This window comes from Zosterops lateralis, assembly GCF_965231275.1.
Source record: "Zosterops lateralis genome assembly, chromosome: 2".
NCBI lineage: Eukaryota > Metazoa > Chordata > Aves > Passeriformes > Zosteropidae > Zosterops > Zosterops lateralis.
Genome location: NC_139763.1, coordinates 38,609,475 through 38,633,918, shown reverse-complemented (window position 1 = coordinate 38,633,918; position 24,444 = coordinate 38,609,475). Strand labels below are relative to the sequence as shown.

The 24,444-nt window shown below is 38.9% G+C and overlaps 1 protein-coding gene across 2 annotated transcripts in view; it reads left to right on the top strand.

Moving 5' to 3' along the window:
* The first annotated feature begins 2,336 nt into the window (after positions 1 to 2,336).
* TPP2 (tripeptidyl peptidase 2) overlaps positions 2,337 to 24,444 on the top strand; it is a 49,890-nt gene continuing 27,782 nt past the window's right edge. For both annotated transcript variants that reach the window (XM_083855385.1, XM_083855384.1), the window contains exons 1-15: positions 2,337 to 2,520; positions 8,380 to 8,508; positions 10,267 to 10,362; positions 10,780 to 10,884; positions 11,543 to 11,667; positions 12,381 to 12,544; positions 13,723 to 13,877; positions 14,883 to 14,959; positions 15,496 to 15,623; positions 17,383 to 17,482; positions 19,457 to 19,605; positions 19,728 to 19,843; positions 21,337 to 21,505; positions 23,392 to 23,549; positions 24,057 to 24,133. In XM_083855385.1, the coding sequence (XP_083711511.1) occupies positions 2,359 to 2,520; positions 8,380 to 8,508; positions 10,267 to 10,362; positions 10,780 to 10,884; positions 11,543 to 11,667; positions 12,381 to 12,544; positions 13,723 to 13,877; positions 14,883 to 14,959; positions 15,496 to 15,623; positions 17,383 to 17,482; positions 19,457 to 19,605; positions 19,728 to 19,843; positions 21,337 to 21,505; positions 23,392 to 23,549; positions 24,057 to 24,133 (1,910 nt within the window). In that variant the 5' untranslated portion in view covers positions 2,337 to 2,358. The remainder of the gene's footprint in view (positions 2,521 to 8,379; positions 8,509 to 10,266; positions 10,363 to 10,779; positions 10,885 to 11,542; positions 11,668 to 12,380; positions 12,545 to 13,722; positions 13,878 to 14,882; positions 14,960 to 15,495; positions 15,624 to 17,382; positions 17,483 to 19,456; positions 19,606 to 19,727; positions 19,844 to 21,336; positions 21,506 to 23,391; positions 23,550 to 24,056; positions 24,134 to 24,444) is intronic.

The window sequence follows — 24,444 nt, the reverse complement described above, 5'->3', positions numbered from 1 at the left end:
TCAAGTCTGTTAAAAGTTGATTGGCACACCTTCCCCAAATCCTGGGTGTTCCTGTAGAACCTGCTCTGCTACTTGGCACTGCACACAATTTATACATATCTGAACAATATGTACCTGGTAATTAGATGAGTTGTTTGTGGTGTAGCTTTGAGACCAAGGCAACGGAAATTCTCAGGGCTAGTAATAAATGTTTCCAAAAAATAACATACAGCTTTTTCATTGAATGGGATGTGAAAAATTTTGAGAATTTGTTGTAGTTTAATGTCTCAAAGTATACTAGGAATAGGACAAATGAGACTTCTGTTCATGTTAACATGCTGCCAGAAATACAAGCTTCTCCCATTGAGATGCACTGGCAATGATTAACAAAAGGAAAACTAAACTCAAATGGGCAGAGAATTAGGTATTAAACAAGTGAACAACCATCCTGTCAGAATAATCCTCTCCACTGTGGTAATATCAGTCAAAGTTTTATGTAATTAAAACAAAAATCTTATTATGGCAGACAGACACCATCAGCATTCGAAGAAAGTTAAGCACATGGTATCTAGACATCAAAATGTAAAATTTTGATCTATGATTGAAAACCAAAGTGGTGAGCAGATTGAGTTACATACTACGTTCCTATAGTACAGCTTTCACTTATTTTTTAATACTGTGCCTTTTTAGGGCCGTGCTCTTCAGGTTGTTTTAGTACTTGCATAAAAATCATGTGGATCTCTAAGGCCATTAGTGAGCTGGAAGACAGTGCTGATGGTAGCTGACAAAATGGGAAAAAGAAATTAAATCCCCCTATTCCCACTTCTAGAGAAAGAACAAATGCCATCTCAATTTCAATGAAGATTAATGTCTGACAGACATCCTATAATAATCTCATCAGACTTGTGAAACACAAATACATACACAGAAAAACTTTCAGAAGTCAAAATCCCCATTGCTTTACAGTGAACATGTTAATTCACAAACACCTTTGTCTGCCAAGGTGACTCCAAATAGAAACTTGCCTGAAGAAAGCAAAGTGATCCCCCAGAAATCAACCAGGTTTACACATTTACCAGCTAAAATGGTTGAAGAGGCACATGTCAGCACTACAAATATGGCACCTTGCCAAAAGATATTCTATGTGTATGTTTTCTAGTACTCCAGAGTTCAAGTTCTTTTGCAAGTTTGTATGTGAGCATGAAAGCCAGAAAAACACCTTTGAAAACTCTGACCTCTGTTCAAAGTTGAGATTTTCCCTTAACAACTTCACCCAAATTTTTATTTGGAGCTCCCTATAGCCTTTAGCTAGTCTTTTTGGTTTGGGTTGGTTTTATTGGTTTTTTTTTTTCCTTTAGGTAGTTTTTTGTTGTTGTTGTTGTTGGGATTTTTTGTTTGTTTTATTGGAGTTTTTTTGTGTGCTTCCTTGGGGTTTGGTTGGTTGCTTGGTTGCTTCTTTCTGTGGGGTTGGGGTTTCATTTGTTTGGGGATTTTGGTTGGTGGGGTTTTGGTTTGGGAGTTTTTTTCTGCTCTTTGCCTAACAGTTGCACTGGTACTGCCACCACGGGACCTGTTTATCCCGAACAATGAATCCGCAGAAGAAGAAGAAAAAAGAAATCATTAAGTAAATGTTTGCACATGGGTTATTTGAGTAAAGGAGGCTCAGAGGTGACCCGACTGCTCGCTACAGCCTCCTGACAGGAGGGGTGGCCTCTCCTCGCAGGCCACCAGCGACAGCAGAGCAAACCACCTCCACACGAGCGCCAGACGAAGCTCGGTTCGGACACCAGGAAGAAATTCGTCCCAGAAGTGTGATTAGATATTGGAATGGGCTGCCCCAGGAGATAGCGGAGTCACCGTCGCTGGACGTGTTTAAGGAAAGGCTGGACTTGGCACTCAGTGCCGTGGTCTGGTTGACATGGTGGCGTTCGATCATAGCTAGGACTTGATGATCTCAGCGGTCGTCTCCAACCTAAGTGAGTCAGTGATCCCGTTTTCGATCCGGAGGACCCCGGGCTGCCGCGGGCAGACCCTCAGGGCGGGGAGCCCTGGGCGGGGCGGGGCGCGGAGGCCGCCGGGCCCCGCCCGCGGGGAGGGCGCTGGAAGGTGCCCTCGGCTCCCGCCGCCGCCGGACGTGGCCGCCACAACCCCGGCGCGTGGAACACGTCCCTCCCGTGATTGGCTGTCTCCACAGCAGGCCCCGCCCTCCTCGGCTCTCTATTGGTCGCTTTAGCTCCGGTGCTGCTCGCGCCGCGGGCCGCGAGGGGGTGCGCGTCCCCGCGGGCCGGTGGGGCGGCACCGCGCATGCGCCGCGCTCCCGTGGCCTCTCGCCGCCCGTCCCCCCCCCGCCCCACCGGCCCCGCGCCCCGGTCTCGCGTCATGGCGGCCGCCGCCGAGGAGCCGTTCCCGTTTCACGGGCTCCTGCCCAAAAAGGAGACCGGCGCCGCCGCCTTCCTCGCCCGCTTCCCCGACTTCGACGGGCGGGGGGTGCTGCTGGCCGTGCTGGACACCGGCGTGGACCCCGGGGCGCCCGGCATGCAGGTAGAGCTGGGCGGCGGCGGCCCCGTGTCACCAGCGCGGCCGGCGAGGAGCTCCCAGGGCCCGCCGGACCGACCCCGGGGGGACGGGGACGAGTGTGGGGGCGGCCGTGGCATTGGGGCGGCGAGGGCAGGGGAGGCCCCGGAGGGCTGCGGCGGGGACTGTCCCCGCGGCGGGGACGCGTGGCCGTGTGCTCGCTCCCCGTTCCCGCCCAGCCCGAGCGGGCCCGGTGCGGGAGGGCGGGGAGGTGCCGCAGCCGGGGGCTCCACCGGGCACTCCGGGCGCTGCTCTGAGGATCCTCCTCCTAAGCCGTCCACAGGCGTGTTATGGCACTTAAATCTCTTGGGCTGCCTTCTCTCGCGCAGAGCTCATTACAAAAGAACGCTTTGTGTTTTTGTTAAACCTTAGCATTACTTCGGCAGTAGGTAGCTCGAGGCTACGCACAACCGCCTAGGTCTTTTACATGAGAAGTGTATTTCTGGCACAATTTGCATACTCGTCTTTCTCTTTTTATTTCTCGTGCGTTTTATTGCCATAACAGCCTGTATCAAATTCGATTCTGCCGGCTCTTTTTTTTTTTTTTTTTTTTTTTTTTTTTTTTTTTTTTTTCCTGATCTGGCAACTTTGTGTCTCTGTGTCGGTTTTGTAAATTTCTGTGTGATATCAGTTTGGCATTTCTCAGCACTTACTTCTTTTAACCTTTGTCTCTTAGCATTTCCTTATCTTGTAAGTTTGCATGTGGCGTTTTGTGTCACTGCTGCCTTTGCCTTCTTGTCAACATGTTTTCTCTTGAGTGATGGCAGAAGAGTCCGTGGAAGAATGATTCTGAGTTGTATGCAGCTCACTTCGACGCTGAACCCTTTGTTTTGTTTTTTTGTTGTTGTTTGTTTTGTTTTGACTAAGCAGGGCTTGTGTTGGTTTCTACCCTTTCTTTGGTGTAGAATTAACTCCTAAATGACCTCATTCAGGGACCTGACCCGGGCAGATCTTTAGTTCCGTGTTCTGAAATGACTCCTTATGGGATTCGGTTAAACTAGAGGATGAGGTAGGAGGACAGGTTCAGTGGAAGGAAGGAATGGGCAGCTGTAACTTTGATTGATTTAAGCTGAAATGAAGCTGGTGCTTTTGGCAAGAAGTTGTGGGTATGTGGAAGAGTAATTGGTAAGCTTAATGAAAGCTAGCCAAAAGGAAAGCATGATAATACAGTGGGCAGAGCAGAAAGTAATGGAAGACAATTAGGAAGATGTGAGTATAAATTGAATGATGTGCATAGTTCTGAAGTGTCACATATGAAAGCAAAAACCCCTTAGTTTCTAGAGGTTATGAATGAGTAGTGGTCAACAGCAACAACAAAATCCCAATATGAATTTATTTGCAGTAGTGGGAAGCTTTGTTCTGATATAGGTAACCCAAGGCTCATAAGGGGTATTTATAAAGCATCATGATCTCCATGTTGACCATATCAGTTTTCTCCAACCTATTTTCTTTATGCACAGGATAAAATTTCAGGTAGCACAGTAAAAGATTTGTAAAAGAAGTAAGAGATTTGAAGGGCACAATGTGGAGTTCATGTTGCAGTGGTTGAGAGAAGTAAATTTGCAGGGTTGTTAGAAAAACATGTAAAGAAGTGTGATCTTTCCACACTTCCCACTTACTAGACTTGGCTTAAGGGTCTTTCTAAACTACAGCTTGGGGAGACTTACTGCACAGGGAGTTATAAAGGAGGCATAGACAGCACAGTCTAGAATAGCTTCGTAGATGTTTCTTCAGCAAGAGAATGTCCTCACTCTGTGGAGTATTTGCCAGTTTACATTTTGCCTGGATGCAATGAATCAGTGTCCTGGGTACAGGCAGTGACACAGCATAGCTGTACTGCAAGAAGTAGTTTCCAACCTTGGGCAAATTTCTGGAATTTTCTTTTTACACTCCTGTCTTTGCTGCTACTGATTTTTCTTACTGTCAGTCTTCTTGTCAGTTCCTGGTATGGCATAGAGTTAGATCTGTAAGAGTAGAATGAGTTGCTTAGAGGGAAGAGGAGACATCTGTAGCAAGGTTAATAGGTATTACAACTTTGAGTTCTGGTTAATGACAATAGTTATTACAGGCTAAAATGAGCTACCCTATTTTGAATATAGTGGTGTTCTTAGTCAAAACAAAGCAGTTAATTTCTTTGCTGCTTCCTAGTGTTTCATTCCTGGGTAGGGTTCCTTTGTTTGTTGATTCTGTGACCTGGTTTGTAAACATCGATAGCACTGTTTGTTCCCTTTCGAATGGACAGAAAGATTTGGGGACAGAGTTTAACAGGGAAACGTTTCTATTCTTGCCTGGGTGCTTGCTGCTATAGAGAGAATAGTTGTTAAGCTTAACAAAACTTATTAGATCTGTTGCCTGTTGGTTGGGGTTTTTTTGATACATAAAATGTTACTTTAGCTTGTACTAATTTTCCTTTTCTTTATGACTCTTTTGTAACCACTGCCCTCTAGAGAATTCCTTTCACCTCCTCTTCCATTGCTTTTCCACCTGTTGGGACCAATCGTAAAGTTTAATTTGTTTGCTTCTTCCATGTGAGTTTTTTTCCCTTTTCAGTCTTCATGGTCAAATGTATTTCCTACTGTCTGCTAAGTCATGGTTTGTAATTCCCCATTAAGGCACAGTGACTGATGGAATATAGGTGTGTTTAATGGAGTGTTGTGGTTGTATATGTATAGTCCTTGCTCAGCTCCACCCTGTCCTTTCTGTTCCTGTTGTGGCTTCTTATGTTTCATGATAGATAAGTCAGTTCATTTCACTTCTTGCAAATTTATTTTTTGAAGTGGCATTTGGAATTATTATTTATTTGCATTAACTTGTACTTTTATGCAGCAAATTTTAGCAGTAGTTTGGTTTTGCTTGCTTTTCAGTACTGAGTTGAAAAAAATTAGTTTGGAAATTATTTTATTTGTGATAATGATGATCAGCTGTCCCATGACCAAAGTGCTGAAGAACTTGTTCATCTCTTGTGGCTGCAGTAGCTGTCAGTTGGAGTCAGTAATTGTATGGGCCGGCAAAAACATGCTCAAATGCATCTGGCTTTCCTTTTTCTGTTGTGATTGTCATAGATACTGGTGCTCCTCTACTTCTGTTTTGACTGATGAGTTGCCAGGATTATGCACATAGGTTAATTTTAGTGTTTTCAGTCTAATTTACCTGCTTTACAAAGTCAGAACTAACATGTAAGTGGGATTTTCAGACTTCAAGCAGAAATGTATAAACAGCCAAGTAGTTTTAAACTAATAATTTGTTTTTCAAATGCCTATAGGTAAGCCATGATGATGAAGGCAGGATTGGAGATTTTTTCCTAAATACAGTATAAAATATTTTTAATTGTATAAAAATTCTCTTTTTTAAATTTTAATGCAAAAGGTACTAAAATGTACCTTCTCTCTGTAATCAATTCATTACTTCAGGACTCTTCTGTTCACACAAGGGCATCGATCAAGGTCACTTGATTATTTTTTATTATGATTTTAAACTCAGAATTACAAGATTGGCGAAAGAAAACTGAGCTGAACTCTTGAGTTTCAGTCTGGCGTTGCTGCTCGTGGGCAGTGTGCCGAGGAGCTGTTGTGGCAGCAGGAGCCGCCGTATCGGTTACTTGCTCTGAGTTACCGTGGACCTGCCTGGATTGCTGCTCTTGGGAATTGAACCTTAGACCAGCTGCAACTCTGAGTTTCTTGTGTCTGACTGAAACACTCTGATTTGTGGTTCTGGCAGTACGAACTCACGTGCATGTGTGGGCCTGCTAGGTTTCAGCTAGGAGGGAAAGAGCCATAGAGTGTAGGAGTTGCACCTTGTCTTTCAGGCTAGGAAACAACTTCTAAAACTACCCAAGCTTGCTGCACCATAAATCTGTGTTCTGGCCACCTGTTGCTGTATAACTTGCCTCCTTCAAACAAGTCACCTTGGATTACATTTTCGTTCTTGTTTTCTTGTACTTTGAGCACTGAATAGTTAACTTTGAGCAGAGGCACATTGAAAAATGTCCAGTGCTGCCAATCTCAGGTTTGGTTTGCAGTTGCTTTAGTATTGGAGCAGCTCTTGACTTTTGTGTGAATTGCAGCCAACATTGGAGGCATTAATTACAAATGCTTGAAAAGTATATGGTTTAGTGCCTACGCACTGTTCCCCAAGTAAATTGTCACTACTGTGTAACTGTTGTTCAGTCAGTGTTTCACCAGCTTAAGATACTCTAAAGATTTTCCTCTGTGAACTTGCATTTCTGTGAACAGAATAGAGTGTTGGTTTCTGTCATGAAAGTTTTTCCCTAGCAAGTCTATTCAAAAGCAGTATTTGTTACCTTCTGGGAAATGAAATTGATGCTGTTTTTATGGTTGATATGGGTTTAGAATATTTGAGGTTGGTTCTTTTTATTTTTTAAAAGCTCTTTAAGCATGTTTTCATTGGGGGTGTTGCTTGTCACTTGTCTGGGTTGGTGTCTTGCTGTTGAGTTTTTGGGAGGTTGTTTTTTGGGTTGTATGGGTTTTAGTTGGGTTTTTGTTTGGTTGGTTTTTTAAGCCATGAGAATTTGAGACCATGGGAGTAACCATCCTTGTGTGCTGAGATGTGATAAGAACCTGACTCTTGTCCTTTTGGCAGCATCAGAGTGACTTTTATGAAACAGTTTGAATGTGTTGATAGCTCCCAGTAGCTGAATCCACAATTCCAGAGCATTATTGGAACAAAACAACCTTCCACCCTTATGTCTAACATCAAAATTATCAATAAAGAATAAAGGCAACAATACCATATATATATAAAGGGTAGAAAAACCCAAATGTTGCTGCTTTTCTGAGTATGAAGCTTTTTTCATACATTAACTTTCAGTGGAGTTAATGTATAGGGGATACTCGAAGAGGATTGATTTATTATTTTTTTTTTTTTTAAATTAGTCTTTGATACAGAACTTGTAAAAATATGGATATGTGATCAATTCATACAATCATAGAATGGTTTGGTTGGAAGGGACCTTGAAAGGCCATCTTGTCCAACCTCCCTGCAATGAGCAGGGACAACTAGATCAGATTGTGCAGAACCCCATCCAGCCTGACCTCCTGACCTTGAATGTTTCCAGGGATGAGGCTTCTCTGGGCAACCTGTTCAGTGTTTCACTGTTCTCACAGTGAAAAATTGCTTCCTTATAACTAGTCCGATAGTCTCCTGTAGTTTAAAGCCGTTCTTTCTTGTCCTATCAAGACATGTGCCATGTAAAAAGTTGCTTCCAGGTTTCTTATAGGTGGAGGCTGCTATAACATCTTTCCAGATTCCTTATAGCCGTAGCTACTAACAGTTCATCAGTTTTAAAACACAAAGCAGAATCTTTGAAATAGGAAGAATAAGGTAATAGTAACTTATATTACCTTTGGGCTCAGTTCAGAGACTTCAGCTTGTGAGAGCTTGTACTTCAGCACCTTTCATTTTCTTACTTGTGCTCTCATTACTATAAAATTTGTCCAGAATGAGAGGTCAGAGCCACACAGCAAATAATATGAAAACAAATAGTAGTTCTTGCAAATACGTTTTTTGCAAATTTAGGCTTGGTTTTAAATTGAGGCTGTCTCCGCTTTGTTGATACATAGCATATATTTTTACTTGTTTCTCTTCTAAATCCTTATTTCTAATAAGTGGATTTGTATGAACCAGAAAGATGGACATGTTCGTCTTAGTTCTTTGAAAATTTGTCTTGATTTCAACTTGGTTTTATGTCCTTCAGTTAAGAGTTGGATGTCTGAGAAAGCTAGTTGATATTTTTTAACAGTGAAACTTTCCTGGTGTGCTAAAGGGTAATCAAGTACATTTTCAATTTTTCTGTGCTCATATTTTCAGATTACAACTGATGGGAAACCGAAGATAATTGATATAATTGACACTACAGGCAGTGGTGATGTAACTACGTGTACCATTGTGGAACCTAAAGATGGGGAAATTACTGGTCTTTCTGGAAGAAATTTAAAGGTGAGTATTTGGTGGTACAGAAACACCACTGGACATCATCTTCTTTGCTTAATTTAGCACCTGTTTTGGTTTTTGCAGAACTTACTTTCTTTTAACCAGATGTTGTGGTTTTAACCCAGCTGACAGCTAAGCCCCATAGAGCTTCTCAGCCTTCCCTTGGCAATATGGAGAGAAGAGAATCAGAAGGATGAAATTGAGAAAACTTGTACATTAAAATAAAGTCAGTTTAATAGGTAAAACAAAAGCCTTGCATGCAAGCAAAGGAAAACAGGGGATCCATTCACTGCTTCCCATGGGCAGGCAGGTGTTCAGCCATCTCCAGGAAATAACTTGACTATAAATGCCATCACTCTGAACAACCCCTCTTCTTCCTTCTTTCCCCAGCTTTATATGCTGACCATGATGCCATATGCTATGGATTGCAACTGTGCTCAATTGCAGTCAGTTGTCCCAGCTATGGCCCCTCCCAAATCCTTGTGCCTCTCCAGATGGTGCAGTGTTTGAGATGTGGGAGAGAAAAAGCCTGTAAGGGGAAAAAAGCTTTGACTCTGTGCAAGCACTGCCCAGCAACAGCTAAAACATCCCTGAGTTATTAAGAGTGTTCAGCACAAATCCAAAACAGCCCCATATCAGCTGCTGTGAAGAAAATCAACCCTAGTCCAACTGAAACCAGCAAACCAGATCTTACCCAAACCTAATGCTGCATTTGCTCATCTTCATGAAGATTGCTTAGTGTTTCTTACATTTTTATATGAGTTCCCTCTCCCTGCCATCCATGGATGCTCCTACAGTCTTGATATCTAATATTTTCTGTAGCTGAATAGGGGTGTGTACAGGACTTTTGAGGGGAGGGGTTGATAATAATTTAATTATTTGTTTGAAACAGTACCTGATATAGCTTTGGAAATGGGCTGAAGAAAACGTGCTACTATGTTTTGTAAATATCAGACACAGCTATGTCTTTAAAAGTGCTAGTATTTTCCACATTTGCATAGCTACAAGAGGAATTGCGTTAAGCTTGTGGTGAATAGATTTAGGGACTGAAAAATAGTGAGAGCCTAGTTGTAGACTCACTGAATTCTCACTATGCATAGAACAGCAATGGTGTAGGTTTTCAGAGCGGACACTAAATCTAGTAGAGGTCTTGGGTACACAGAACTGATGTTGCTAACATGTTCTTGATTTCCTGATTGTATTGATGATGTGCTATGGGGGCATCACATCTTTGGATCTTTCCATGCTGTCAGCTTTCTTCTTAATTTTACACAGAAGATGATTGTAAGGCTGAGTCTGTTGCTCTTTTCCTGTTGTTACTAGGATGAGCAGATCCCGATATACTGAGTCTAAATTGCCGCAAGACGTGAAATGAGATATTCAGATGTTTGTCATGACTTCCAGCCGTACTTTCCCATGTTAGGTTTCATTTATAGTACTATCATCTCCCCAGACCTCTGCCCTACTGTAAATTCAGAAAGCTGTAGCTTTGTATTTTAAAAGTAGACTATCAGAGGAACTAATGCTTAAAGATGTTCAGTGGCAATGTCACATGAACTGATACTGATTTTTTGGGAATTGGATTGAAAATGCCATGTCATGCTGTTAGAACAGTGCAGTAGTTACTGTTAATGAGACAGGGAATTAAATTGGCAGTATTTGCAGGTTTGTTCCGCTAAGCTCTCTTACAGGGTTGGGCTTTTTTATTTGTGGAGTTTTTTTAATGCCATTAGTTAACCTATTTGTAAATATACTTTCCTGTAGATTCCAGCAAATTGGGTAAATCCTTCAGGCAAATATCACATTGGCATAAAGAATGGCTATGATATTTATCCTAAAGCTCTTAAGGAGAGGATTCAGGTAAGGAGGAATTACCTCTTCTTTCTGGTATATAGTCATATTTTACAGTCCTGTTTCTTAATTTTGTTAGAACATCACAGCACGTGATTTGCTAACATCCTTAGGCTGCTAGCCAGCACCTGAGTGCTATTCTCTCTGATTTTTATTATTTACACGATCCCTTTCTTCTGTGTTTTTTTCAGAGCACAGGGAGTGGCTTAGTGCTCCTCCTCACAGTGATCCACTGAGGTGAAAAGTACAGAAATTACTGATACCCTTTTTTTTTTTCTATTGTGTGGCAATTTCTGCTTATTTATGCTATTATATGGAACTTTTTTAGCCATTGCCTCAAATCAGAATTTTCAAATTATCTTTATATACTTCATACTTTGAAATATATTTCTTAATATATTGAGGAACCTCTGTTTTATTTCACAGAAAGAGCGTAAGGAAAAGCTCTGGGATCCTGTTCACAGACTGGCTCTAGCAGAGGCCTGTAGGAAACAAGAGGAATTTGATGCTGCTCATAGCTCTCCCTCGCAGGTTTACATTAATTCTAAATTTATAAATTTGTTCTTCGCAACAAATTATTACTGGTTGACAGGATTAGAATGCTTCATTAGATGAGTGAAGGAAAGGTACTTGTGAGTATTTTGGCAGAAAACTTACCAGTGTATCTTCTCATTAATTTTATAAGGCTTTGCATGCATGGTTGTTCAGTTTTCTTAGTGTTGTTCACTTTTGAGAGTTGGTGTCAAATATGAAAATTATAGTACTTCAAAAAATTTGTTGGATATTTTCAGTAAGTTTTAATTTAATGTGCTATTTTTTGAGGCCACCATCTTTGCTGTGTTCAAAGATGGAATTTTCTAAACATATTCTTTCTTTTGTAAACTGTGTACTGTTTCAATGAAGTACCAGAAATGCCTCAGATACTACTTTATCATTTAACAGTCTTAAAGAAAATAATGGCTTTAAATGTTAAGTTTACAGAAATTAGACATAGTTGTACATAATAGGCCAAAAATGGATAGTGCGCTGTTGAAAGCCATTGAACTTCTAGATGTTTGTGACTCCTAGGATAGTCTAACATTCTTGACAAAGTAATGGAAAAGATGTATTTTACTAGAAAAGAATGTAGAAATACCTATCTTGTAATAATTTTGGAAATACTCTTACTGAATTTTGTTTGCCTTATTAGGTAAATAAACTAATAAAGGAAGAACTTCAAAATCAAGTGGAATTATTGAATTCTTTTGAGAAAAAATACAGTGACCCTGGCCCAGTATATGATTGTGTAGTGTGGAATGACGGTGAGACCTGGAGGTAAATGACTAAACTTGTCTGAAATATCGTCTTCTTTACATAAAACAATAGCTTGCATCGAAGACTTGTTACCTTTTATACCTGGCCTCTTTATAGAGGTTTTAAGTATTTTTCGCTCTAAAATAATCCTGCTGTATCAGTTGAGTTTCTCGACAAAATTCTGTTCCCAAGTGAAGATGGGGTGCAATAAAGTCTTACTGAAGACCGTATAAGTGTGTAAGCTTATGGGATCTTTCTTCTGAAGCTGAATAAAGCTGTTCTCACTACCCATTGGTGATAGGAAAAAAACCCAACAAAACAGGTGTATGTGCACAGACTTCAGGATGTAACATGGCACATTTCTTGACTGATAATGTGCAACAAACAAAGCAGTAAAGCTTCAAATATTTGTGTACCAGCACTGAACTTCTACCTTTAGTAAAATTTCTTCCTTGAACCTGAATGAATTTTCATACTCTTGCTTTTCAAATAGATCTCTATTTGAATTTAGTAGTGTTTGAAAATCAGTTTATTTAGATAACTTTGTAGTTTCTAAATCTAAAGTATAAACAACCAAGTTTTAAAGTAGATGCTTGAAGAACTATTTAAAGATACCATAAACACAGAACCAAACTTCTTGAAGTCTTTGTGCCATGCTCAGCTGGGGAGGGCAGGGAACCCAAGTTTGCAGAAGCTGGGACATTGCCTTTTTGTTTGTTCGTTTTTGTCAACAGAGCCTGCATAGATACAAGTGAGAGTGGTGACTTGGGTAACTGTACAGTGCTGAGAACCTACAAAGAGGCTCAGGAATATGGATCTTTTGGAACATCTGAGATGTTGAATTATTCTGTGAATATATATGATGATGGAAACCTCCTTTCCATTGTGACAAGTGGAGGTAAATGAAAGTAATCTAAAGAACATTTTGCTGCTAAGTAGTTATCATGAGAAGCAGTCATTTGTATTGGGTCTTGTTTCTGATACTTGGGATAGCTCGAGGCAGCTGTCGTAGTGCAGCATTTGTTTTAATGGCTTTTAAGACCAATACTCATATTTCCTGAACTAAATCTATGACAGCTCACTACCAAACTTGCTTCCATTTTTGTTTGAAGTATTGTCAACTTTATGTACTTAAACATGTATACATAGAATGTGCATACTAATGAGAACCTTCTTTCAAAAAACCTTTTTGGTTTTGTTTGTTAAATATAGAGTGATGATTGATTTTTAGTTGCTCTCTTTTGTACTTGTATACTTTACGAATCTTAAATATAATATCCATGAGAAAAATGGGTATTGATCTTAATTTATGTTTATGCAAACTTTTGTTGTGTCACTATTGCTGTAGCTCCAACCACTCTGAACCTGTTTTAGAGTATTCTTTAAATAATTAGAGTTTGTTTTGGAAGCAAACTGAGTGGTTAGAATAGTATGGATGCATTTGCTTTGAAAAATGCTCTTAATTCCTTTTGAAACTATCCCGTCTCAGTAGAGCTACATAAGCAGTTCAGATTTCTAACTAGATGGTAACTTTTTTGAGATGTTCCTTTCTATGTTTCTGTGCAGTTCTGTTTTCTGTTCTTAATCCCTGCTGAGTTGTTTCAGGTGTAGTATTCATAGCTTTGAGTAGGAAGTGTTGAGCCTTCAAAGTAACTTTTATTAGTGGAATTAAGTTAATACTTTGTTCCTGTCTTCCTGCTGCCTCCTCCCCTTTAAAAGCTGTTGGCTTTGTTGAACCTACGATTGGCCTCAGCCTATTGATCCAGCCTGTCCAGATCCCTTTGCAGAGCCTTCCTGTCCTCCAGCTGATCAGCACTCCTGCCCAGCCTGTTGTCTGCACAGACAACAATCTTTCAATCCCCTTGTCCAGATCACCAAAAAAATATTAAACAGAGCTGGCTCCACTGGCTGAGTCCTGGTGACCACTGTCACCCTTTCAGTATCAGCAACACTGGTGACTGGCCACTGACTGGGTTTGTGTGCTTACAGCTCAGTAAATGAAAATTAATTGAACTGTGGCATATTGAATTCTTATAAATGAAGTCCACTAAAAATACATACTTTTAATTTGCACAGGAGCACATGGAACACATGTGGCTAGTATTGCAGCTGGATACTTTCCAGAAGAACCAGAACGAAATGGTGTAGCTCCTGGAGCTCAGATTCTTGCAATCAAGATTGGTGATACAAGACTAAGTACAATGGAAACTGGCACTGGTCTAATAAGAGCTGTGGGTATTTCACTGAATAAATGATTAATCTCAGCAGTGTGACTTAAGTGTAGAATATTGTAAAACTTCATGCCCTACGTGTTTATAGGCTTTATTTTTATGGTTCTACAGTATTTCCAACAAAAATACCAAAATACCAAGTTAAAACAACCAGGCCACCCCCCCTCAGAAAAGAACCCCAAACCCTCAAGCAGAAATAACATATCAAAACCCCTAAAAACAATTAGAATGTATTTTAAAGCATATTGTAAGACTAGTGTGTTAATATAAAACAAGACTTTTGTTGCGTATAGCACTTAGTTTTTCCAGACTAACAGACTTGCAGTGTCTGACTAGTTTGATGCCTGAAAGAAGTTACTTGCATACTTGCTTAAAGTTCTTTGTGTTGTCAGTGTATCTTTTATAGTTACTGAGTTAAATATAAAAGACATATAAATCTAGAATAGAGACGAGTATCTACCTATGTTGCTGTATTTGTGTTAACTCTTTTTCTTAAGAATGAGGAAAAATATAATTCTTTTAATGATGAAAGACCTAACAGCTTTTCTGTATAATGAGTTGATAAGGAAAAATCTTGCACAAGAATCTGAAAATAGAAGACTATATATGTGGTCCATAGGATATTTTTGATGTAGCAACATGAACAATAACTTTTTTGCAACTTTTTGGAGTTTAACCAAAATGCACAGGAAAGAATTTTATGTTCTTGAGACAGTCCTGATGATGTCTGCTGTCTTCAGTTTTCTCTTTGGGTAATGTCTTAATTTATAGCTGGGGACATGGCAAGAAAAAGGCTTTTCAGGGAATAGGTTTCTTAAATTTTCTTTGTTCTTTAGGAAAATAGTACTTAACTGGCTGCAGTAAATTATTTTCTAGATTCAAGAGATTTATCTGTCTTTCTTAGATATGTAGCAAATCAATTTAAGCAGATGTTTTCTGTCATTTCTGAAGTCACTTACATTCTTTAACTAGTACAAATTTTGACTTCCATTTTTACTTTATCAGATGATAGAAACAATAAAATACAAATGTGATCTTGTCAACTACAGCTATGGAGAAGCAACACACTGGCCAAATTCTGGGTGAGTAGTACTGTCGTTAAAGAATTTCAATTTCCCAGAGGTGGAATTGTCTTTGTTGAGCTTTCTTTAAGTGGCTAAGAGTGAATCATCCAGGCCCATGTGATTCATATATTAGAAACCATGCAGTATAAATTTTAAATTGGCTTTGAAAGAAGTAAACCCATTAAAAAAGCTTTCAACTTGTGTATATATATATATATGTACACAAATATATAACACACAGATTTATAATACATATACAAATAGTATTTCAGCAAAATAAAGAACTTTTATGGTTGCAACACCACATGATCTGTGGGGTATCTTTTGAAGACCTAGGATCACTATGTAGTTGTCTCTCCTTTTTGAAACCAGAAGATACTTTTGTGGTCAGCTTCTGTGGTCAGCTGGAAACGCCTCTGCTAGGTGTGGGAAGCAGGCTGCATAATACTCCTTGTTTGGTGAATGGTTAGAGGTTGTACTAGAAATGGGAGCTTTGTCCTGTGGAAGAAAGCAGTATTGTTGAGTAAATGATTGATTTCTTTCTCTTACTTCAGGAGAATTTGTGAAGTGATTAATGAAGCAGTGTGGAAACACAATGTAATCTATGTTTCAAGTGCAGGAAATAATGGTCCTTGCCTTTCTACAGTTGGATGTCCTGGTGGAACTACCTCTAGTGTCATAGGTAAATAATTCATTTAGAAAAAAATCTGACAGTATTCAACTTTTGTCTTTTCAAACTTTGTACTTTTGTTACATGTTTGATTGCTGAATTTAATGTAAAAAATTGCCTGCTGGGCTACAAGGTTAATTCTGAGAGAGGCACTTGCTCTAGGCTTAGGTATACAAATTTAGATTGTTATCTTCTTACCATTCAAGACCTTACTGATGTAGAAAAGAGGTGGGAGGCAAATGGTCTTGATTTGATGTGGCTTTGAATAAAATTTACAAAAGAAATCTTTGGTCTGACTTATTTGATTATTTCAGGATTAGATTTTCAATTATAACTGTTTAAGCACACCGCTTTGCTCCAACCAATAGCAGCTGGTAAATGCAGCTTATAAAAATGTGATTGTGAATTGGATTTTAATAATTTTCTGAATTGTCAGAACTACAGTTTTGGGTCATCTATGTTCATCAGATACTCAGACTTTTATTTTTAGTGAAACAGATGTTTTTAATTTGGATATAAAATAATCCCATGTCAGGATCTAGACAAGTCCTTGTAGGGGAGGAATTTTTCCAGCTGCAGTGCCACTGATGTGCAAGTCTATTACTGTCATTAAAATTCTTTTTCTGGTGGACTAATATATGATTTTGATATTTTAGTGAAAGATTGAGTTATAAGATTTAGCATAGGGGTAACTTCCTTTGTCTAATTTTTATATAAATCCTTTATTGTCTCACTAGTGCATTACACAAGATGATTTTTAAGTCTCAGAATTCTTATGCAAGGAGACCAGTGTGTAAGGAGACTAGCATGAAGCCTTGGAAGCTGGAGAGCTGCTATTCCAGGGCAGCTAGTAGAATTAATGCTGATTACTTTCTGAAAGTTAATCTGCTATTAATTCACTACTGAGACTGGAACTAACAAGCTCTTTTCATGTCTGCACTAGCTTTGCTCTTACAGTGCATCTACTCTGTCAATTCAGTGATTATGCACTCCACATGCCAAGTAGCTTGCTCCTGTCCTCCATCTGGAGTGAACCAGATAGAGGTTTTTGTTTTTTGAGGGTAAAGCAAAATACATCTGACAGGTTGGCTTAGTTCACACAGACACAGACATGGGCCTTGCCAAATTTGTCAGCTTGGTACTATGGTAGTTCTGTACCACCCTGGGAATGCTTGTGCTGTGAACAAAGTGGAGTGTTACCATTTCAAATAGGTAGATGAGATAGTTGCAATATGCATCCTTGGCCTTCTCTTCTATTTCATCAGGCTTTGATGTAATCATTTACATACTCTATGCACTTGTAGCTGATACACAGTAAGGACTGTCTCCTGACTGTTTGAGATGTGTGGATGTAGTCATTTGCTCCAGGGGGTGCAGCTGGGAGCCACCTGAACATGAACTGATTCACATGGATTGCTCTGAAGTGCAGTTGTAGTTTGTGGCAGTGAAAACAAAGGAAAGGGTTAGAGAGAAGACATATACAATTACCTGTTGTGAAAGAAGGTTATGTTCCAGCTGAATAAAAGTGAAACCTGGAAGTTTGAATGATATTTACTATTATACAGTGGTCCTTCAGTATTGTTGCTGCATAACATGATGCTTTATGGTTGTCTTGCAAAAATATCTGGATTTAATGAGATGGAAAATGTGTGTTTCCATTTTAAATGTCAAGCAAGAATTCTTCTCATAAAGAATTTAAACCACTGAAGTATTTTACTTCAGTTTTTAATAAAAATTCATATTATATCTAAAATGTTTAATTTTTTTACAGGTGTTGGTGCCTATGTATCACCTGACATGATGGTTGCTGAATACTCTTTGAGAGAAAAACTGCCAGCAAATCAATACACTTGGTCATCCAGAGGGCCTAGGTAGGTTATATTCCAAGAACAGTTTGATTACTTTGAGATTTAGATGATATAATTCAATATCTAAAATTGGTCACGAATACCAAAATAAAAGTATTGCTTTCCTGTGAAAAGAACATAACTAGCATGCTGGTAACACCTTTGTATGTTTGGCTCTAGAACTCCTGGAGGGGAGGGAATGGCATGAAATTGCCTCAGCACAGTGTGTATTTTCCAGGAAGGTATTTGAATGCAGATCTATTCAAAGATGATAAAAGTTACTGAAAGGTTGTTTGGAAATTTGTTTTGAGGTTTTTTTTAATTTACTTTTTTCCGTAGCATTTATTTCATAAGGTTGATGTCGTGCAATTGAATGTGCTATAAGTGATAAAGATTAAAATAAATACTGTTACTCCAGTGGTGGTACTTCTGGCTTCAGTGACATTGCTGTGATGGCATAACTGAAGGGTTTTGTTTGAGTTCAGTAGAGGTGTGAGTAGGCAGAAAAAAATTGCTTTATTCCTTACACTACAGAAAAAATTCTGAAATATCTGTAAAAGAAATTTTAAGGGCAGTGTGAACTTCAGTTTCTATTTCGTGTCTCAGAAGCATCTGATAGTAATGTGATAGACAAACAGAAAAAAATAGTAACATCTTCTTGAGTTCTTGCTTGTGTTTATACTTTGGAATTGTTCTCTAGCTGTTACGGTCTTTGTATATTTACAGGTAAGTATATTGTTTCAAGGATCTTACTATGAAGAATTCTCATGTTTTGTGTAGGGAAAAGAGAAATGTGCTCTCTGCCTTCAGCTGAGAAAGGGAGCTAGAGTTGTAATTAATTTTGATAGACATATACACACACACACATATATGGATTTCTTTTTGTGTGCTTAGTTGCTGTGCCCTGGAAAATAGTCTGCTGGAAGGCCAAGTCTGGCCAAAGGAGGATTCTCCTTGTTTAGGGTCCAATATGCAGGTGACTGGAGGGTTCCTGAAGTTTGCTGCAGCAGTCTTGATGTAGGGACCAGTCTGTCCCTCTAAGCAGTAGAGGCTTTCAGGCAGACATTAGTTAGTATTGCTTGTCCAGAGGTGTTGGGATGCAGAACCTTTTTGTGGGTTTATATACAGCTGTCATAAAATACCTCCAAACATCACATTGCACTATCATATTTGGAATAGTCTGATTTCAGACAGATTTTAGACCTATGAAGCTGTTAGTGTAAGAAATAAGTACCCTAAAATACCTTGCCTCTCTACGGAATCTAATAGCTCAGGCACAGTGCTGTCCTTATTCAAGCAGTGCCATTTTTATCTGTCCAGAGCAAGAAAGATGGAGCATATCTGGCTCACAGAGTTGAAAACTAGATGCTAGTTTAACTGTGCCATAGGCACACAGTTGCTCTGTTCTTAAATATGCTTGTGAAAAAAAAAGTGGGGTATAGAGATCAGGCCCAGCTGATCCTGACCTACCTCTTGACATTACTTTCTATGTGTTCCCTTCTTGTCTCAGGCTTCTAAATCAAAACTTGACCTGCTAGTGAACTGTCAACATGCAAACTTAGAAGTCTAGTTTTGGATCTTTTCTAGCCTTCCTCCCCCTTTTATTCTTTTTCTTTAGAAGAAGTAACCATTGAATAGGCTATGTGGAATACTAATTTATTTTTTCAAGTGTTTAATAGGTTGGTTTGTGTGCATTTTGTAATTCAAATCCCAGAAAGCATTCTGCTGGCTAAACTGAACCCTACTGGAGGATATTGAAGGAGTGAAAATTTAGAAACCTCTCACTGTAAAACAGGCACAGCTGATGATTAACATGACATTTTAAATTGTTACTTGGTGGCATGCTTTTTCTTAGGTTTAATGGGTTAATGGATTTAATGAAGTAAAATGTAGTGAATATTCTCTAAAGCGAACCTTTTTTTAAATGTACTGACAACTTTATCTTAAGGCGTGCAAAAAAAAAAAGTTGATGTTTTAACCATTGCTTTTTATCATTAGCACTGATGGAGCCCTTGGAGTGAGCATCAGTGCCCCAGGAGGTGCTATTGCTTCTGTTCCCAACTGGACTCTGCGAGGAACACAACTCATGAATGGCACATCCATGTCTTCTCCCAATGCATGTGGAGGCATTGCGTTAGTATTGTCAGGTAAAGTGCTACGGATGTTAAACATAGATGCAGCATCTAAAAGATACTTTTTCGTCTTAGAAAAATTCTATTGCTTTCAAACTTTTTATTGTATCCAGTAACACCCTTATTTTTAATTTCAGGACTCAAAGCTAATAATGTTCATTACACTGTTCATTCTGTCCGAAGAGCATTAGAAAATACTGCAGTGAAAGCTGAAAACATAGAAGTATTTGCACAAGGACATGGTATTATTCAGGTACTTGCAAGCAAAAAAACCCCCTGTATAATATAAATAATTGCTGGTGAAAAACTAACTACAAGAAAAAAAAAAAAAAAAGGCAGCTTTTGAGGTGATCTCACACAGTTTGTTCCATGCTACTTGATTCTCAAATCTCACTAGGGGAGAGGAAGGGAATGTAGTGAGAGGGGAGGAGGAATGAGAAGGTTCTTCCAGTTTCAGCATGCAGTTACTGTAAAATAAATACTGTAAAATAACTGGATGCATTCTTAGACTGATCGAAAAGATACATGGACATAGAAGTGGAATGTGAGTTTTTATCACCCACATGTGGATTTGGGTGCCTAAATTTTGTCCTAACATCCAAGAATGTTTTGATGTATTGTCAGAGACAGCTAAACTTGTTCTTTCCAGATGAAAACTGGGACTGAGTTGTGGACGGTGAAAGCAGATACCCACACTGGTTCGCAAAGAAGTACAGCTGCAGTTGTACAGTGACTTTGCTGCAGGCCTGCACTAAACAGTCTGAGTGCTCATTGTTTCCTGTGGGCTTCAGAGTAGCTTGGAAATCTGTGATGTGGTCCTCTATATGATGAGGGCACACTGACTGAGTGTCTTCCTGTGCATAAGCTTATGTTCTTACAGAGCCGGGTCTGTTTTTTGCCTGCAGTCACTCCTGTCCTAGTCTAATAGAAGTACTAAGATTTTTTCTTGTGCTTTAGGATGCTGGATATTAAATGCTTAGCCCAAAACTGACATTGTGGAGATGCTAGAACCTAGTCGGTAATGCCTGTTAAGCCCATCTGTAATGCTGAGTTTGATACAGAAGGCAGCAGTGGTGATAGCCATATCAAATAAAAAATAAAATGCACTAATCATACTTGGTGTTTTAGTAGCCTGTGATTAAATCATGTGTTAAAATGTGATTAGAACTTACCTGAGAGATAAGATGTTGTATAGCCACTTTTCTCAAAGGAGAGCACCCTCATCTTCATTGGTGAAGGTGCCTTGCTGTCAAGTAGAAAAGAATTTAAGATTTTTATAGTCACTAAAATAACAATTGAGGTAGAAGGGTGTCTTTTTAAAACAAGAAGGTGAATTTGTCATGTGAGTTTATTATGACAACTCTTATAGTATAAAAGATTTAAATGTTTTAACTAGTGTTGCTCCACCTATGAACAGGTCACCTAAGTTAGAATAGTAGGTTTGGGCCTTGAAGTCCTCTTCTTCAAAGTCATCTCTGAATAGGAATCTTTTGATGGATTTATAGCAGAGGAGACTTGGCCTTGTTTGGGTTTTTTAAATGTTGTTGGCTTTCTGGGCTCTCTGTGGCCGTTGCAGACTGGTAAAATTGCCTCATTTTCTGTAATGAGTATCGTGCTGAGCATGTTGCTCAGGTACATGTGAGGTACTTCACTGTTGCTGTGCTTGCTCAACACTTCATATTGAAGAGAATATGCATAAATTGCTATTAAGTTGAAATTTAATTTAGAACTTGCTCTTTCTAACAGGTTGATAAAGCTTATGACTACCTCATTCAGAATTCATCATTCACAAGTAACATTGGCTTCACAGTTACTGTTGGCAGTAACCGTGGAATCTACCTCAGAGATCCAGCCCAGATAGCGGCACCATCTGATCATGGGGTTGGCATAGAACCTGTCTTTCCTGAGAATACAGGTAGGGAAGAGCTTCTGTAGGTGGAGATGCAGGGAAATACAAATGTCAACTTGAAACAAAAAGTCCTGATTATGAGGAGTGAGAGGAAGCTGTACTGTAAAAGGAGTCAGTGTAACCCTAAGTTTCATGGTAAAGGAAGATGTGCAAATAGACAACTTTTTCCATTCCAACCTTACAGTTACATCTGCAAGGTTTTCATATTGTTTGGGGAGACCGTTGTTTCATGCTTCCTCTCACAGAAAAAAAGATATCTCTCTTTGTTCTGTAGAAATTTAAAGTTGAGGGGCTCGGGAGAAACAGAACAATAATCATGGATCCCTCATGCTTCATAAAACTATAGAACTTCAGGGGTTTTGTTGTTGGTAACTTTCGGCAAAGATTGATACCCAAAAATTAGATAAACTCCAAATCTAGAATTTATAGTCTTTAAATAACTGAGAAACTAAGTTTTCACAACCTGAGAAAAATCTTCTTTAATGAATTAGACTTCCATTCAGTATCTAATAATTAATAAATATATCTAAAGGCAGTACAAGAATTTATATGGATTTTATTACTAAAAGGGTAAAAATAACTTGTGTAGATGAAAATGAGTCATCAAAATGACTTTTTTTTCCACGAACCTTTTTGTCCTGCTTTATTTAATAAATATTGGAACTCACTGAGACTGAATTATGTTGTATTCAAAAAGTGAGCAATGTGAGAATTTGTTACAGAGTTTATTCCTTTCTTAAAACCAGTGATCAGTAAGAAGGTTGGCATGTGACAAAGGGATGAGTTTATTCAGGGGCAGAAAGGGCATGAATTGGGGCAGGTTACTGACTCTGAGTATCTTAATTGATTGACAGCTTACTTTACAATCAGTGCATTTTAATTTTAACATGTGACACAAAATAATTATTCACTAGACTTCTGCAGAAAATAAGCAATCTAAAAACAATCAGGCATTTGCAATGGATGACTGGCACATAGTAGTTGTAGATGTTGTTTCCCTAGTTTTCCCTAGTACCTGTTTTCCCTAGTTATATTTGTGCTGTGCCTGGTGTCTTCAACTAGACTGAGTTTGAGAAACTGTAGATAAGAATTTAGGGAGGCTGATTGCTCGGTTTGTCTGTTGAAGCTCTCTTCAAGCTTTTATTGCTTCTCCTGTAGTAATAATAGTGTTCTTTTCTCTACTTAATCTAGATGTGATGAAATGTCTGAAAATTAAATTAAGGTTAACTAGGACTAAGAAACAGGAAAAAGAATTTTCAAATTGTCATTCATCTTTTGAGCAGGAGGAAGCTGCTAATAAGTAAAACATTTAAACTGCCCTGAATGCTTTTCTGGAAGCTGTGCTTTAATGCATAGCATTTTTGGCATAGAAGCTAATTTACAGAATATGCCAGATTGACTGTTTACAAAATCTGACTAGATTATCATAATAATTTTAGTTGACTTTACTTCTTGCTTACTATGCTTTATAATGTAGTTTGGTAATTAGCATAGCATTCAGAATCAATGTGATTGCTTTTTTATTGTATTTCTCTGCATTAGGCAGCACTTTCTCTATAGAAGGAGGTTTATAATTACTTTCAGACTATGTTGTGGGTAACTGAAGCATTGCTTACCAGCCTACCTTTGACTTTGTCAGGTTCGACTGTTTCAGGGGAGAGGAATTTCAAAGCTGGGTGCCACCTTTATTTTACTGCCCACTGCTGCTATTCTGTTTTTGTCAAGTTAAAAGAAGTAATATAGAACACTCCCTTCGTGCAGAATCAGATCCAGGCCCCTAAGGAATTGATTCCTATTATATTTTACCATTGTGTATATTTTAATGGGGAAAACTGTTACAGTGTGCATATATTTGTGTTACTGAATTGTTTTTATAATTTGTTTCCTGACAGAAAACACTGAAAGAATATCTCTCCAGCTTCATTTAGCTTTAACTTCAAATGCACCATGGGTCCAGTGTCCTAGTCATTTAGAACTCATGAACCAATGTCGACACATAAATATTCGTGTGGATCCACGTGGCCTGAGAGGAGGAGTACATTATACAGAGGTATGGAAGTACTGGTGTTCTTAGCAAGACTTTTTGCCCTTGTGTGCCCTTATGGGGTCTCTATCAACTTTATAGAAATAATTTTTTAAGAAATAAAATCTATGCGCTTTACAGACCAGAAAATTATGCCACACTGTATTTCACTATACAGACTGAAGCCAGGGTTCAGCAATAGTTGTGCTGTATGATGTCGTATAGCACATGCCTGTTGAACTTTTGAGTATCTGTGTTTGAAAAATAAAAGCATATAGAGAACATAAGCCAAATAAATAACTATTGATTAAGTTTTTTTCTTCTGGTGTAATGCGTCAAAATGGGACAAATACTTTTTCCCCTCAGTGATTGTTGGTGTTTCATCATTTCTACGGTGACAGTGCTCAAATGACTCTTTCTTCTCAGTGATAACTACAAAGATTCAAAATACTCTGCAACTATTTTAAGTTGAATGTTATCCTCTATAGTTTGATTTTGACCAAAGATTTTGAGTTGTTGTATTTAATTTGTTAGGTGTGTGGATATGATACAGCAATGCCTAATGCAGGCCCTCTGTTCAGAGTTCCAGTCACTGTTGTTATACCGACAAGGTGAGTAAATCCAGAACTCTGAGAGTTCCTGAACTTTTCTGCAAACACCTGAAAAGACTCTTCACAGCAGACTTGTGCAGCTGGGACATTTTTTATAGTTTTGGTCATGACAGCACTGTGTCCTGGTAGGCTCACAGTGGCAGCGGCTTCCTGGTCCATCACCATGCAGATGCCTTCTGGCTTGTTGCCAAAGTATCAATAAATGTACTGTTCTTGCGTGTTGGTCGGCTGGAGTTTGGTTTTTCATTTTTGTCTGATGAACTAGAGTTCATAGAGCCAGAGGGGCTTTATTTAGCCATTGTATACATTGG